The 14,199-nt window shown below is 42.2% G+C and overlaps 1 protein-coding gene across 2 annotated transcripts in view; it reads right to left on the bottom strand.

Moving 5' to 3' along the window:
• The window catches only part of CNTNAP2 (contactin associated protein 2), a 2,323,962-nt gene that overhangs the window by 277,289 nt on the left and 2,032,474 nt on the right, over nt 1-14,199 (bottom strand). For both annotated transcript variants that reach the window (XM_063641685.1, XM_063641684.1), the window contains exon 17: nt 1,100-1,318. In XM_063641685.1, the coding sequence (XP_063497755.1) occupies nt 1,100-1,318 (219 nt within the window). The remainder of the gene's footprint in view (nt 1-1,099; nt 1,319-14,199) is intronic.

The following is a 14,199-nucleotide window of genomic DNA, read 5'->3' as shown; positions in this document are numbered from 1 at the left end:
AGCTCATTGACTCACACCTTTGTTTTGCAGTTGGCCAACATCACACAAAATGAATGGAGATCTAATTTTACCTTTCCTTTAATGACATTCTACTGCTCTTCAAGCTTCCCAACACAGCTATGAAAGACACTGTGGGGACTCTGCCCCTTGTTAAAATTAACTGGCTCTCGGTGAGGCTCTGACGTAGGGTGGAGCCCAAGTGGTAGGTGTTATGAATATGAACAGCAACCGGGTCACGTTCTTGTCTTGCTGTGTCTGAGACTTCCACAGTTGACTGCATTGATCAATTGACCCCCCTAGAGAGGGGTCTAAGATGATGTATCCACAAAGTCCTTCAAACTCACTTCTTTTTTTCATTCAACAGAGGAAAAGTTGCTAATTTCCTAACATATGAATATTCTCAAAAACAAAATTTAAAATTCAACTAGCCATGGGAAACAGGTATGAATTTGAAGTAATTTTAGGTTCATCTGAAATATTTCAATAGCAGAAAGACAAGTGAAAAATATTAGACTGGGTGGCTGGATCCACTTCTTGCATAGGTAGTTTAAATTTTTGCTCTGTTTAAATTTCTTTTTTGTACTGATCTTTTTTCGTATGTCAGGAAAAGTCTAAATCTTTCTCTGCCTAGAACCTTGAGAACAGGCAAGAAAGGAATGGCTTTATATTTATCATTTCAAAAAAATCTGAAATTAGCCCATTCCCTCCCTCCCTCCCTTCCTTCCTTCCTCCCTTCCTTCCCTTCCTTTCCTTCCACACAGTTACAAGTGCCCCAAATGATCAAATAACTTTATACACTTCTAAAACCATAAACCTAAAATTGCAGATATTAGAGAGACCTGAGAGATGTCTCAGCCTGCACTCTGATTTTATAGCTGAGGACAGTGAGCTCCCAAGAGTGGAAGTGGAAGGAGATCTAGGTCTCCCGAACCTTCTTCCTTATTCCACTCTGTCTTGAAGGAGACTACAAGAGGACAACACCCTTACTTTTGGAAGGATCTCTATATCAAACCTTGCATAGGCTGATTTTTTTTTTTTGCATTGTGTAGGCTCTTAAAAATCAACAGAGGGAAGCCATGGTTACCTTTCCATTACTTACCAACAAATAACTGGCTGTAGAGCTCCAGGCGGGTGTGGCCTTCTGTTGGGGCCTTGCGGATCTGCTGGGGTAGCCGGTCCACCTGTAGGCTGGCCTGCTTGACATTCCTCTCTGCAGTGACCCGGTGCCACTGGTCATCATTGAGAGGGGTTGGTGACCTCACTACAATCTCTACTGGCCCATTTCCCACATCAAATGAAAAGGACACCTCTGTGGCAGCTGGAGGAGGAGAAAGCATGAAAGACATGAGTATTTTTCTCCCAGACACCAACTAGCAGTAAATTCTAGACGACAAACAAAGCAGGGAGAGGAAAAATCATCTAAGCCTGTCACGTCCTAGAAAGGTCGATGACAAAATCAATGGAAGAAGGATAAAATGTCAATCATTAACCATTAATAACCAAGGGTGTTTTGGAGGTCTATGTGCCAGGTATATATTTATTTCCTTATTTAATTTTAGAAGCCTTCCAAGATGTGACCATCATTGACCCTCTCCAGATAAGGAGACTGAAGTCTGGAGAAGTTACTGCATGTTGAGTGTCTTAGATTCAGTAAGTTAGTGGAGTCACAAACTGAACCAAGGTTTGTCAGATTTCAGAGCTTGATATCTTCTAATTCCACATAAAATTTACCTTTTCAGTAAGTAGCTCCTTGGGAAGTGATTCCTAGTCACCTGGGAATCTCTTGAAACACCTGTGTCCAGAGATTTTGACTCAGTTGGTCAAGAGTCGGCACTGGCATTTTAAAAAACTCCCCAGGAAATGTTAACACATAGCTAGAGTTGAGAGCTACTGCTTTGGGGGAATTTATGAAACTTGATTTCATTGATCTTTATACTCCATTGAAAGTTGGGGACCCTTGAATTGTTGGTGTAATGAGGGTAACCTATTGTTGGTGTAATGAGGGTGACCTATTGTTGGTGTAATGAGAGTGACTGACATTTTACGACCACTTGTGCCTATCTGAAAGGTAGCACAATATTTCTGGAGAATAATCCCTGTCGTACATCATCTGTTGCAAACCTTGGCTATTCCCCATCTGGGATGTAGGCTCCTTCCCATAACCTACCCTCTAGCACTGACCACAAATTATTCTTTTTTTTAGAGATCACCTCGAAATCAACCTTCCTCTGCAATTAGTCACCTCTCAACAATTGGCAAATGGATTCGGTGGTTGCTTTATTAACTAGCTATAAGTCGCTTTCTTTTTTTTTCTTTTTCTTTTCTTTTTTTTTTTTTGAGATGGAGTCTCGCTCTGTCACCCAGGCTGGAGTGCAGTGACGCGATCTCGGCTCACTGCAAGCTCCGCCTCCCGGGTTCACGCCATTCTCCTGCCTCAGCCTCCCGAGTAAGTAGCTTTCTTATTTCACATTTTATGTTTTATGTTAAGTTCCTCAGTGACCACCTAGTGCTTTATAAACAAGCTTTTTAAACGTATATTTTTTCTTGTGATTGACAGGAGAGGCAGCTTCAGGCTGAAGCAGCACACACGTCTTCAGCTCCCTTAGGCTGGGTGAATTCTTTTCAACATTAAAGATGTGGCACACCAGTGAATTTCGTAACTTTGCTTATAAAGATATTCAGCTCCTCTATCCATCAATAAGCCTTCCACCTAATCCCTAAGCAGTTTAATTAAATATCTGTCATTTTTTTTCCTGGGCTAATGGAAAATTCAGCTTCTTTTGGCTGGTACCATTTTGAGACGGTGTCACAAGCAATCAAACTTCTAATTTAAAAACCATGGTGGGCCAGATTCTCTCAGGACCTAGACTGTTCCCTGCCTCTGTGTTGGGCCCCTTGGAAAGCTGCATTAACTTTATTGAGCTACAGGGATATTAGACACAGAGCTCAATTTAATCAACCTAATTGTACCAAGGAATTTTGATCCTTCATGTCGTTAGCGAGAGAACTTTCATTTCAACACCTGTGGTGATTCAACACACACTTCAGAAAAATATCTCATCTAAATTAGAAGCCCCTGCCTCCAGGGGTCATTGGGACTGGATTTAACTTGCAGGCCAGTGACCTCCATCAAGGTTTCCATGGAAGTATGATCAGAATGCAGGAAGATGATAATATGACCCACAGGCTGTGTGATCTTTCTCTGTAGTTCTGATAGAGCAGATGAGGAAAAAGCAGCCTTAGTTTCAGATTAAATCTGTTCTGTTCTCATAACGCTGTATTTTAGCAGGAGCATTTTTTAAATGTAAGTTGTCAGAACAGCAAGAGAACGAGGGTTCCCGGGCTAAGTAGGAAAGATTGTTTCATTTTAAAGGCATCAACTGCTATCAAGGAAATAGAATTTAGGGATAAATTGAGTTTAACCCTAAGGTTTGACTCGTAGGGATAAATGCTGCTCTAATTTCCTCTGCTGTTCTCCTACTGCTATGATGAATTCGTGTCCAGGTCTTCAAACTGTCACTATTTGGAGACATTCTGAGTGCCAGAAGTTGCTAGAAAATACCTATACTTTTTGCTTGTCCCAATAGATCCCCTATTTCTTCACCGTCACGTTAACATCAATACTTTGTTCTGGAGAAGGGAAGAAAGTTGCCAGGACGATGCTGTAGCTCAGAGCCTCTCACCCCAATGGGATACAGTAAGAGGGACTCAAGGCCAAAGGCCCCCATGAGCAATTTTCTTCCCAAAGAGCCTCCATTCAGGCTCTGCTGGAGAAATATTTATGAAGTCAGCACATTCCACACCTCTTCTGCTGCTTCCTCAGGAAGGGTCTGTAAGACCCACTGTGAGAGCCAAGGAAAGGGCTCCTTTTTCTCAGTCTCTCAATGTCAGCTTCTCTGACATTGCTGCGGGAAGCCTTTGAGAAACCCCATCCCCCAGTCAGACAGCCAGTGTGTTTTAAAAGCTTCTAAGTTCAGTTTGTGGCTGATTGCTCTTGGTCTTCTGGGTGAGAGCAACTGACATTTTAAAAGAGATAATTATAGAGAGAGTCAGTGAGCAAATAAAAGGGAGACAGCATAAAAGACACTTGAGCCAATGACACTGTCCTTGCTTAATATGTGTCTCCAGTTGGAGACTGAAGTGTTGCCCTGTTTCTGCTCATGGAAAAGGAATTTCTTATATACTGAACAAATTCTCATTTCTAGAAATAAGTATTTGGGAATTGGAATTGGATGCGTATAGCCTGGCTCATTGGAAAGAACACTGTGCCAAACATGAATGGCTGCCTTTCCATGAGTATCAAGAACTGGGAAGGGTCTGAGACTTTACCCCACTTGCAGGCTAACAAGTTAGCCATGGTTTGATGATGCTGGCAGAACCATAGTTTAACATGGCCATAGTTTGATGATGCTGGCAGAAGACATGAAACTCCTGGGTCAGAGACAAAGGACTTCTTTACTCACAACACAGCAGGCAGCCTGAGCTTCCTGTTCACATTGCTTTCCCTTGCGGGGGAATGCAGGCCATCCCAGGTGGATGCTGCACATGCAATAAATTTGCTTCACAGCTGAGGGACCCTGGACTTAGGAAACCCCAATCTTTTACAGTAGCTGCTAGCAAACTTGCTCAATTTCTGCCCCAGAGAGTGACATTATATTTATTACTCTGGCCATGAAATAAATCTACCCTCTGTCCCAGAGGAAGACACTATCTGTATTTTCCAAGGCTGTTAGCTATATGCACATCCTTAAAAAAGGTATAAACAAAGCTGTCAGTGCTTCTTGCTCAGAAGGCAGGCAGAAGTGGAAGAGACCCATGGAGATTTTTCTCCCAATAATTAGTCACTCTCCCTTTTTTCTTTGTGAGCTAATCTGATTTTGCCCTGGAATCTCTGTGTTTCCACAGTCTTGTGCTTTGCATAAGGACAGCCCTACCCAAGGCCCACAGGATGGATCTGGATTTAACGAAGGCAAAGATGGCAATTCCAGGCTCCATGCCAGCTACCCACTTCGGATGAGACACATAATTCCCTCCTAGCCAATGAAACATGAGTGGAGTCTTTTGGTGAGATATAAGGAAAAGACAGTCCCTTTTCTGCCCCTTAATATTGGGTGGGAAGCTGTGGTTCTTAATGTTGCTGGAGCTGCCTCACAAATGTCAGAGATACAGAGGACAGAGGATGAGCCTGGGTCATGGCTGACATTGTTCAACTTTTAAAAGTTCTTTATTTGTATTTTTTGAGACAGGGTCTTGTTCTGTCACCCAGGCTGGAGTGTGGCCGTGTGATCATAGCTGACTGCAGCCTTGACCTCCTGGGCTCAGATGATTCTCCCACCTCAGCCTCCCAAGTAGCTGAGACTACAGGAGCACATCACCATGCCTAGCTAATTTTTGTATTTTTTGTAGAGATGGGGTTTTGACATGTTGCCCAGGCTCATCTCGAAATTGTGGGCTCAAGCTCTCCGCCCACCTCAGGCTCCCAATGTGCTGGGATTACAGGCATGAGCCACCATACCTGGTCTATTCAACTTCTAAATTAATCACAGAGCCATCTACCTTAGGATTTCTTATGTGAGATATGCTGTTATATTATTGCTCAAGCCATTTTTATTGTAGCTGAAAGGATCTTAACTGATACAGAGCCTTAGCTGTGTGGTCTTTTCACTTTTCACTCTTCAGGCCTCAGTTTGAGGTCCAAAGTGAGGATTATATCCATAGTTTCCCAAAAGTTCCTGTGTCCAAAATGCATTTGAAACTATGGAGAACCTCTAAGGTTCTTTCAAATTGCAACATTCTGTAATTTTTCAAGAGATTCTAAGAGAAATAAAATGAAATACAGCTGGTCTTAATATTAATTTTAGATACTGAATCATTACAGGGAGAAAAGAGAAATACTAAAAGAGAAATACACAAGGTGGCATATTGCCACCAGAAAAGAATACAGGTGGAAGAAATTACTATTGAATAAAGCAGGCTCATGACTTCGTCTGAAAGGCTTAATGACTGGGACAAAACCATGGAGAGCTCTTGGCATGTTCACGCTTCCCCTTCCAAGTGTAATTCCAGCAGGTGGCACTATTTGCTCTCATTCTAACTCAACAAATCACTCCAGGCTGAATATATTGAGTGATAAATTTAACAACTGACCAATACCAGGTGTTTTTGGCTCTAAGTTTTCTCAGCAGGTGAGGGGGCATTTAGACATTAGACCACAGTTTCAGTTGAAGTAGCAGAAAAAATTTGGCCATTCAATACAGAACAGGATAAAAGAGAAGGAAAGTTATATAGCGTGAGCATGATGGGCAGACCAGCTAACACTGTTAAGTTTTGATAATGATATGTTTATTCCATTCTAAAATAAGGTTCGAGCGGTGGCTGCTTCCTGGGGGATCTTCTGTACGATAAAACTCATTTGACTCATACAACGAAACTGGTAATTGGTAGAACAGATATTTCAGCCTCACTCTATGGTGAACAGTGTTACGAATATCTTTTTTTATGTTTCCTGTATTTTTTTCTGAATGAAGTATTAACTGTACATTAGAAGATAAAAGGATTTATTCAACATGAAAGTGTCATGAGAAGAGGCAGGAAGGCTGAAAATAAGGTCACCATGGGAATCAGAGAGATGAGAAAGGGAAAGAAGTAAAGAGTTCATCTATGTTCCTAATTCAAGGCCAACTGCTGCACCTATACACGGGATGCCATCCTTCCTACCAGCTCAAGGACACCACTCTGACAATTCTCCCCTCCCTCTACAACTGGGTTGTTATACACACACACACACACACACACACACACACGTTGACATGTTTCTACTCTTAACAACTGGCACTATAAAACATTTCTTTTGACCTTATCTATCCCAAAAGTTACCATTTCTATGCACCCTTTTGTTTCCAAATTCCTTCAAAGAGATGTCTGTACTCCCCATATCTATTTCCACTCCTCTTAGTCTTCCTCGAATTCCACCACATAGGACTTTCTCCTTCACAACATTTGAAACTGCTCCTGCCCCAGGGCCTTAGAACTTGCTGTTCCTTTTACCCAAATAACTCTGTGGCTGAGCCTTTACTTCTCTGCTCACAAGTCATCATATTAGAAACTCCATCCCTAAACATTCTATGTTAAATGACAAACTCCGCTCTCAGCTGTCCTTTCCCCTTTATCTTGGTTTTTAAAAAGTCTGCATCGCATGTATCACTATCTGGAATAATATATGTGTGATCCTGGCCTCAGGAAGGCAGAGGCATTTTCTGTTTTGTTCGTTGTTCTCTCCTCAGCACCGAGAACATTGCCTGCCGCATAGCAGATACCAACTTGTGAATGAATGAAAGGATGAATAGAAACTACTCCTGCTTAGGAGGGCAACAGTGATCACATAGATACTCTGAAAAGAGAAATCCACTCATTCTCCCAAGGCCAGCTGAACTAGATGGAGTTCCATCTTGTATTCCACAAGCATCTTTCCCAAGAGCACAAAGTAACTCAATGAATATTTTCTCAGTCTAAGAGCATGCTACATTAGTTATGTCTGTTTAAAACAAATGTAGCTAAATGTTATTTTCAAACATATGATGTTTGAGGAGTAATGGCTTGCCCATGTTAAACTCAGCAGTGGAATAAGAAGCAGAATTTTCTCCCTTTGCTTTATTGCATGCTAGTTTCATTCTACTTGTAGGAACAAGACCTTGGATCTTAATTACATTTCTCAAGTTTTGGCCTACATAAAAAACTGCGAAAGGAAAATGCTTAAAATGCATATTCCAATGCTTCTGTTACAGAGAATCTGATTCAGTAGGTTTGGGGTGGGGCTTTGGAGTCTGCAATTTGTTAATGCCAGGTGATTCTGATGCAAGTGGTCCTGGAATCTTACTTTAAGAAACATTAGGATTTTCAGGTTTCCTTCTAGTAGTAAGTCCTAGGAATCTTTGCCTTCTTGTCCTCAACAGAGAAATTTTCAAAACTGTGTAATAGAGAATTTAGCCTCGCCCTCAAGAGATCTGGCCCTTCACCTTGGCTTTGGGAAGGTAATATCTAAGCCCTTGGGATGTCCTGCCTGGTAAACATGTCTTCATTTGCCTGGAAGCCTTGGGTTATTCCAGAGAGTCTAACATTGTGTTTTAGGGGTAGGGCCACACCAGATGGCATTTAAGATGGGGCCCGGGCTGGGTGTTGTGGCTCATGCCTGTAATCCCAGCACTTTGGGATGCTGAGGGGGGTGGATCTCCTGAGGTCATGAGTTCGAGACCAGCCTGACCAACATGGAGAAATGCCATCTCTACTAAAAATAGAAAATTAGCTGGGCATGGTGGCAGTTGCCTGTAATCCCAGCTACTTGGGAGGCTGAGGCAAGAGAATCGCATGAACCTGGGAGGCAGAGGTTGTGGTGAGCCGAGATCGTGCCATTGCGCACTCCAGCCTGGGCAACAAGACCGAAACTCTGTCTCAAAAAAAAAAGAAAAAGAAAAAGGATGGGGCCTGACCATGCCAGATTGACCAACAATGTGATGAAGGGTGTGGGGCTTTGGTTTATATCTCCAGCCTTCTGAGGGGCTAGAAATGGAGGTCAGCCATGTGGGCAGTCAACCATTCCTATATAACGGAGTCTCAGTAAAGACTCTGAACACGGAGGCTCAGGGAAGCTTCCCTCATTGGCAATACCCCATGCAAATTGTTACACACCTGTTCCAGGAAAGAAATGTGCTCCTGAATCTATAGAGAGAGGTTGACTGTAAACTCAGCATCTGGTACTCTTCCTGGACTCTGCCATCTGTGCTTCTACCCCTGTCTGATTTTCATCTGCATTCTTTACCCATAATGCAGCATGAGCATAGCAGCCTTCAGTGAATTCTGTGAGTCCTTCTACAGAACTATCAAGCCTGGGGGTGGTTTGGGGAACTTCTGAACTTGCAACTGGTGTCAGAAGCATATGCAGTCTTATGGGGAATGTGGTCTCTCTAAATTTGCAGCTGGTTCTAACTCCACAAAAACAGAAACAATCACATCAGCTTAGAAGTATGTGATTGAGGCTGAGCGCGATGGCTCATGCCTGTAATCCCAGCACTTTGGGAGGCCAAGGCGGGTGGATCACAAGGTCAGGAGTTTGAGAGCAGCCTGGCCAACATAGTGAAACCCCATTTCTACTAGAAATACAAAAATTTAGCTGGGCATGATGGAGGGTGCCTGTAATCCCAGCTGCTCGGGAGGCTGAGGCAGGAGAATCACTTGACCTGGGAGGCGGAGGTTGCAGTGAGCCGAGATCGCGCCATTGCACTCCAGACCGGGCAACAGTGTGAGACTCTGTCTCAAAAAAAAAGAAGTATGTGATTGAATCCAATAATGTTAAGATCTAAAAGCTTCAGTGAATAGACTTCGACCTCTGAGCCCACCCTCACTGCTTAGTCAGGAAACTGAGGCTAAGTGACATTAAAATCCACTAATGACTAGATATAGAGCTTTAGTTTTCCTAACTACTGTATTGCCTGTCATATTATGAAGGAAATAAAAAATGTCCTATTTTTCTTTTGGTATAGTTTTAGTTTCTGAATGTAGAGATTTCTAGAGTCATATATGCATATTCACACCAGAAAACTTGGTGTTAAACACATCTGAAAATGAACATTGGCAAGAAAAATTTATTTGAAGTCTTTTGGAAATTCTTCAAGGAAATGCCTGGAGCTTAGGAATCAATGTTACGAACTCATTTTAAAATCTCTGGTATCTCGATAACCTCTTGAGTATAAGAAGTATTTCTCTTTATGTATTTTGGCCTTTAAGCTTTTTATTATGGTTAAAAAATAACTTCACAAACAAAGACATCCACAGAGAAAAGGAAGCAAAAGGGAGACACCATTGGCCATGCAAAAACAGAAAGCTGCCTTTAAAATGCAAAGCTCTTCTAATTTTAATTTTTTCTATGCATTTAACCACCTTTTGAGAATAACTCCTTGAATATTAATAGGCCTATATGATTTAAAAAGAAAGAAGGCAAAAATAGTTCCAAAATGACATGTGGCTGGCAACAATCCCCTGTACCCCATGTAGGACTTGCAGTTGGGTTTTAAATACCTTCTTGTTTGGAAAGAGCACAGCTGTGCATTGGGCAGACCGTGCCCAGTTTGGAAGAATAGATGAAGGTCCCAGATGGTTACTCTGGGGATAGAGTGTTGTGATAAAGGGAAACCCAGAAGCTGCTTTAGAGAAACTCTGAAACTCATACCTAAGGATCCCCTAGAGAGGGAGAGGAGAGCAGATTGAGGAGGGTATGGACTTCAAAGAAGTGTTTCTTCTGACCATATTCAGGTTGTGCGGCAAAATGAGAAAACTCATTTAAGGAAATGTGCTTTGGTAGAAGACTAGGGGTGATTTATTAAGCTGGTTTCAGGTGATGTCAGAGAGAGCTGGTTCATCAAAATACATGGCTTTGGAGAGTTCAAGGAGAAAGGAGAATTTGACATCCAAAGGAGGTAACACAACTACAGGCCGAAACAACATGAAATTGGGGGAAAAGCTGACAAGTTTCCACACGGACCAAGCTGAAGCTTACAAAGAGACAACATACAAGTCAATTAATTGTGCCTTCTAAATAACTGTGCTATGGATGGCTATACTGACAGGGACACTGATAACGCGGAAAAGCCAATATGAAATCTGAGGACAAAAGGCTATGGCTTTGGAAGGGGCGTGCTTGCTAGTGAGAGCTTTAGATAAGTCTACCAGAAGGAAAGCAGCCAAGGGGATGTCTGTTTTCTGGTTTCTGTGAACTGACTTTTGACTCTGCCTGTAGGTTGTATCACAGAGAGAGTATTTTTCTCTCTGTTTTGCCACAAATGGTTTCCTTTCTATCAAATCCTTTCAATGTCATCTTGATATGACTTCAGGGAAGATCTCTGTAATGAAAATTAAAAAGTGCCAAATGAGGACATATATACTACCTGCTGCAGGCTCAGAGTACAAAAAGAGATTGATTCTGTTGTCCATTACAACACCAGATTCTCTTCAACTACAGTGCATTTGCAGTATTGGACAAATAGTGGAGAAAAAACTAAAATTATGCTGCAGATCAACAGAGACTTTAAATGGGAATGGAGAGACATTACAGAGGAAAGAACCTCTTTTCTTTTCTTTTCTTTTCTTTTCTTTTTTCTGAGACAGAGTTTTGCTCTGTTGCCCAGGCTAGAGTGCAATGGTGTGATCTTGGCTCACTGCAACCTCCACCTCCCAGGTTTACACAATTCTCCTGCCTCAACCTCCCGAGTAGCTGGGACCACAGGCATGCGCCACCACATCTGGCTAATTCTTTTGTATTTTTAGTAGAGATGGGGTTTCAACACGTTGGCCAGGCTGGTCTCGAACTCCTGAACTCAGGCGATCCACCCGCCTCAGCCTCCCAAAGTGCTGGGATTACAGGCGTGAGCCACTGTGCCCAACTCAATCACTTTCTATATAGCAAGCTTTCTTAAAGTGTGAAAGACTTCTATAAAAGTGCCTTTTGCCTTAGAATCATCACAAGAGATGCATAACCAATTTATTTTTTTAGTTTTTCTGAAGCTATGCTTAATTTGTTCTTTATCATTTACTTAGTAATGAATATTAGAAATGAGGAAACTAAGGGTTGAATGTTAAAAGTACAGAATCTCAGAATCTCAGGTTTGAAAGTATCCTAGGATAACTGCTCCTTTAAAGTTGTAGAAGAGTTAGTAGACCCTTGAGTTCGTATGTTTCCATGTATGAAAAATGACAGAAATCACTTCACAGCATCCTTTATGGTTGTGTCAGCCAACTTCTACTTAAGCAAAGCATTCCTCTGGAAATGGATATTGTTAAGCAATAATAACAATTTTTCACAGAGTACGCTTCCTTTGTTTTGGATAACAGCTGAAAATATAACTTTCTTGTATAGATTACATAAAAAAATTTTGCCTCCCTAAAGACTGAGCATATAAAATACGTGAGAATCCTTTTAGGACTAGTTTGTACAATGTTCAAACAAGTACATTTACTTTTGTCATGATGTAGTGAACTAATGGAACATGATTTTTCTATAGAGTAGCTCCATCAAGAGAACAGTTGCAGGTGGGGTTAAGCTCGTCTCCAGCCTCCACCCCGGGATGGTTTGACATACTCTCAACAAAGTGAATGAATGGAAACAGCTTTGGGGATAGGGTCATCGGTTAGCAGTACTGTCCAGCTGTACTAGTCTATTTTGCATTACTATAAAGAAGTACTTAAGGCTGGGTAATTTAAAAAGAAAGGAGGTTTATTTGACTCATGGCTCTGCAGGCTATATGAGAAGCATAGTGCTGGCATTGACTTCTAGAGAGGGCCTCAGAAGCTTATGCTCATGACGGAAGGTGAAGGAGCAGCAGCACATCACATGGCAAGAGGGGAAGCGAGAGAGGGGAGGAGGAGGTGCCAAGCTCTTTAAAACAACCAGATCTCACGTGAACTCATTACCATGGGAAGGGCACCAAGCCATTCATGAGGGATCCGCCCCCATGACCCAAATACTGTCCACTAGGTCCCACCTCCAACACCGGGAGTCACATTTCAACATGAAATTTGGAGGGACAAATATCCAAACCATATGACCTACTGAGCACATCCTTGCTTGGACTTCCCAATGTGGTTTCCTTGTTTGTTTCCTTCCTTCCTTCCTCCCTTCCTCCCTCCCTTCCCTCCCTTTGTCCCTCCGTTCCTTCCCCCTCCCCTCTGCTCCCCTCCCCTCCCTCCCTCCCTCCCTCCCTCCCTCCCTTCCTTCCTCTCTTCCCAATGTGGTTTGTTTCCTTCCTTCCACTTTCCACTCCCCTCCCTTGCTTGCTTGCTTCCTTCCTTCCTTCCTTCCTTCCTCTGTTCCCAATGTGGTTTGTTTCCTTCCTTCTGCTTTCCACTCCCCTCCCTCCCTCCCTCCCTCCCTCCCTTCCTTCCTTCCTTCCTTCCTTCCTTCCTTCCTTCCTTCCTTCCTTCCTTCCTTTCCTTCCTCTCTTCCCAATGTGGTTTGTTTCCTTCCTTCCGCTTTCCAGTGTGGTTTCCTTGTTTCCTCCCTCCCTCCTTCCTTCCCCATCCCTCCCCTCCCCACCTCCCCTCCCCTCTCCTCTCCTCTCTTCTCTTCTTCTCACTCTGCCACCCAGGCTGGAGTGCAGTGGCACTATCTCAGCTCACCGCAACCTCCGTCCCCCCGGTTCAAACTATTCTGAGTAGCTGGGATTACAGGCACCTGCCACCACGCCCAGCTATTTTTTGAATTTTTAGTGGAGACAGGGTTTCGCCATGTTGACCAGGCTTTTCTGGAGCTCCTGACCTCAGGTGATCCACCTGCCTCGGCCTCTCAAAGTGCTGGGATCACAGGCAGGAGCCACTGCACCCGGCCTGTCTTCCACTTTCATCATTTGAGCTGCCCTGCAGCTTGAGGCTGTGATATGTGAGTATGTGATAAAAAGCAATCGCATACCACATACTTAAAATAGATAGTATGCTATCATATATTATGATTGGGAATGAGTAACAAGAAGACAGTGGATCAGAATGTGTGGAAATTTATCCTTTAAAAGTTAAGCCCAACAGCAAGGGACTGTGGGTTAAACGGAATGCTTGGCAGTTGAGGCGCTGTATTTCACAATCTTTCAAAATCTGTGCTCCCATTTGTTGACATAGTAATCTAATTATGCCCCATGTAGGAGGCTAATGGTAATATAACAAACCTCAGAAGATCCCAGATAAACATCCGACCAGCCAATAGGAAATTTCTATGCTTTATATTCTGTAGGTTATATTACCAAAACAATAGCTATTTTTGGGTTTTCTTTCTAAATATAAAATTATAATTTTTCAAACTACACATGCCCTCTTGGTGATTCTGATATGGTCCTTGCTCTCAGTTGAAAAAAATATATTGTTATGGAGTCTTAAGAAAAATGACATGAAAATGTGTGCCTAAAATATTATTACACAAAAAAGTAGGTTACAAAACAGTATGTACCATATGATCTCATTTTTGTAAAGAAAAGTGTATATAAATGCATAGAAAAATGTTTAGAAATATAGACACCAAAATGGTAATTTAAATATATTGGAATATGGGATTATAGCTGAATTTTCGTTTTGTCCTTTTTGCTGCTCTGAATTTTTAAATCATTCAACAATAAACAATACTTGTATAATTTTAAAGTTACCATCTGATAATTTCCACTTTCTCTG

Source organism: Symphalangus syndactylus, chromosome 6 (assembly GCF_028878055.3).
Source record: "Symphalangus syndactylus isolate Jambi chromosome 6, NHGRI_mSymSyn1-v2.1_pri, whole genome shotgun sequence".
Taxonomy (NCBI): Eukaryota; Metazoa; Chordata; class Mammalia; order Primates; family Hylobatidae; genus Symphalangus; species Symphalangus syndactylus.
Note: the sequence above shows the minus strand (reverse complement) of the source record. Positions and strands in the feature narration are given on the sequence as shown.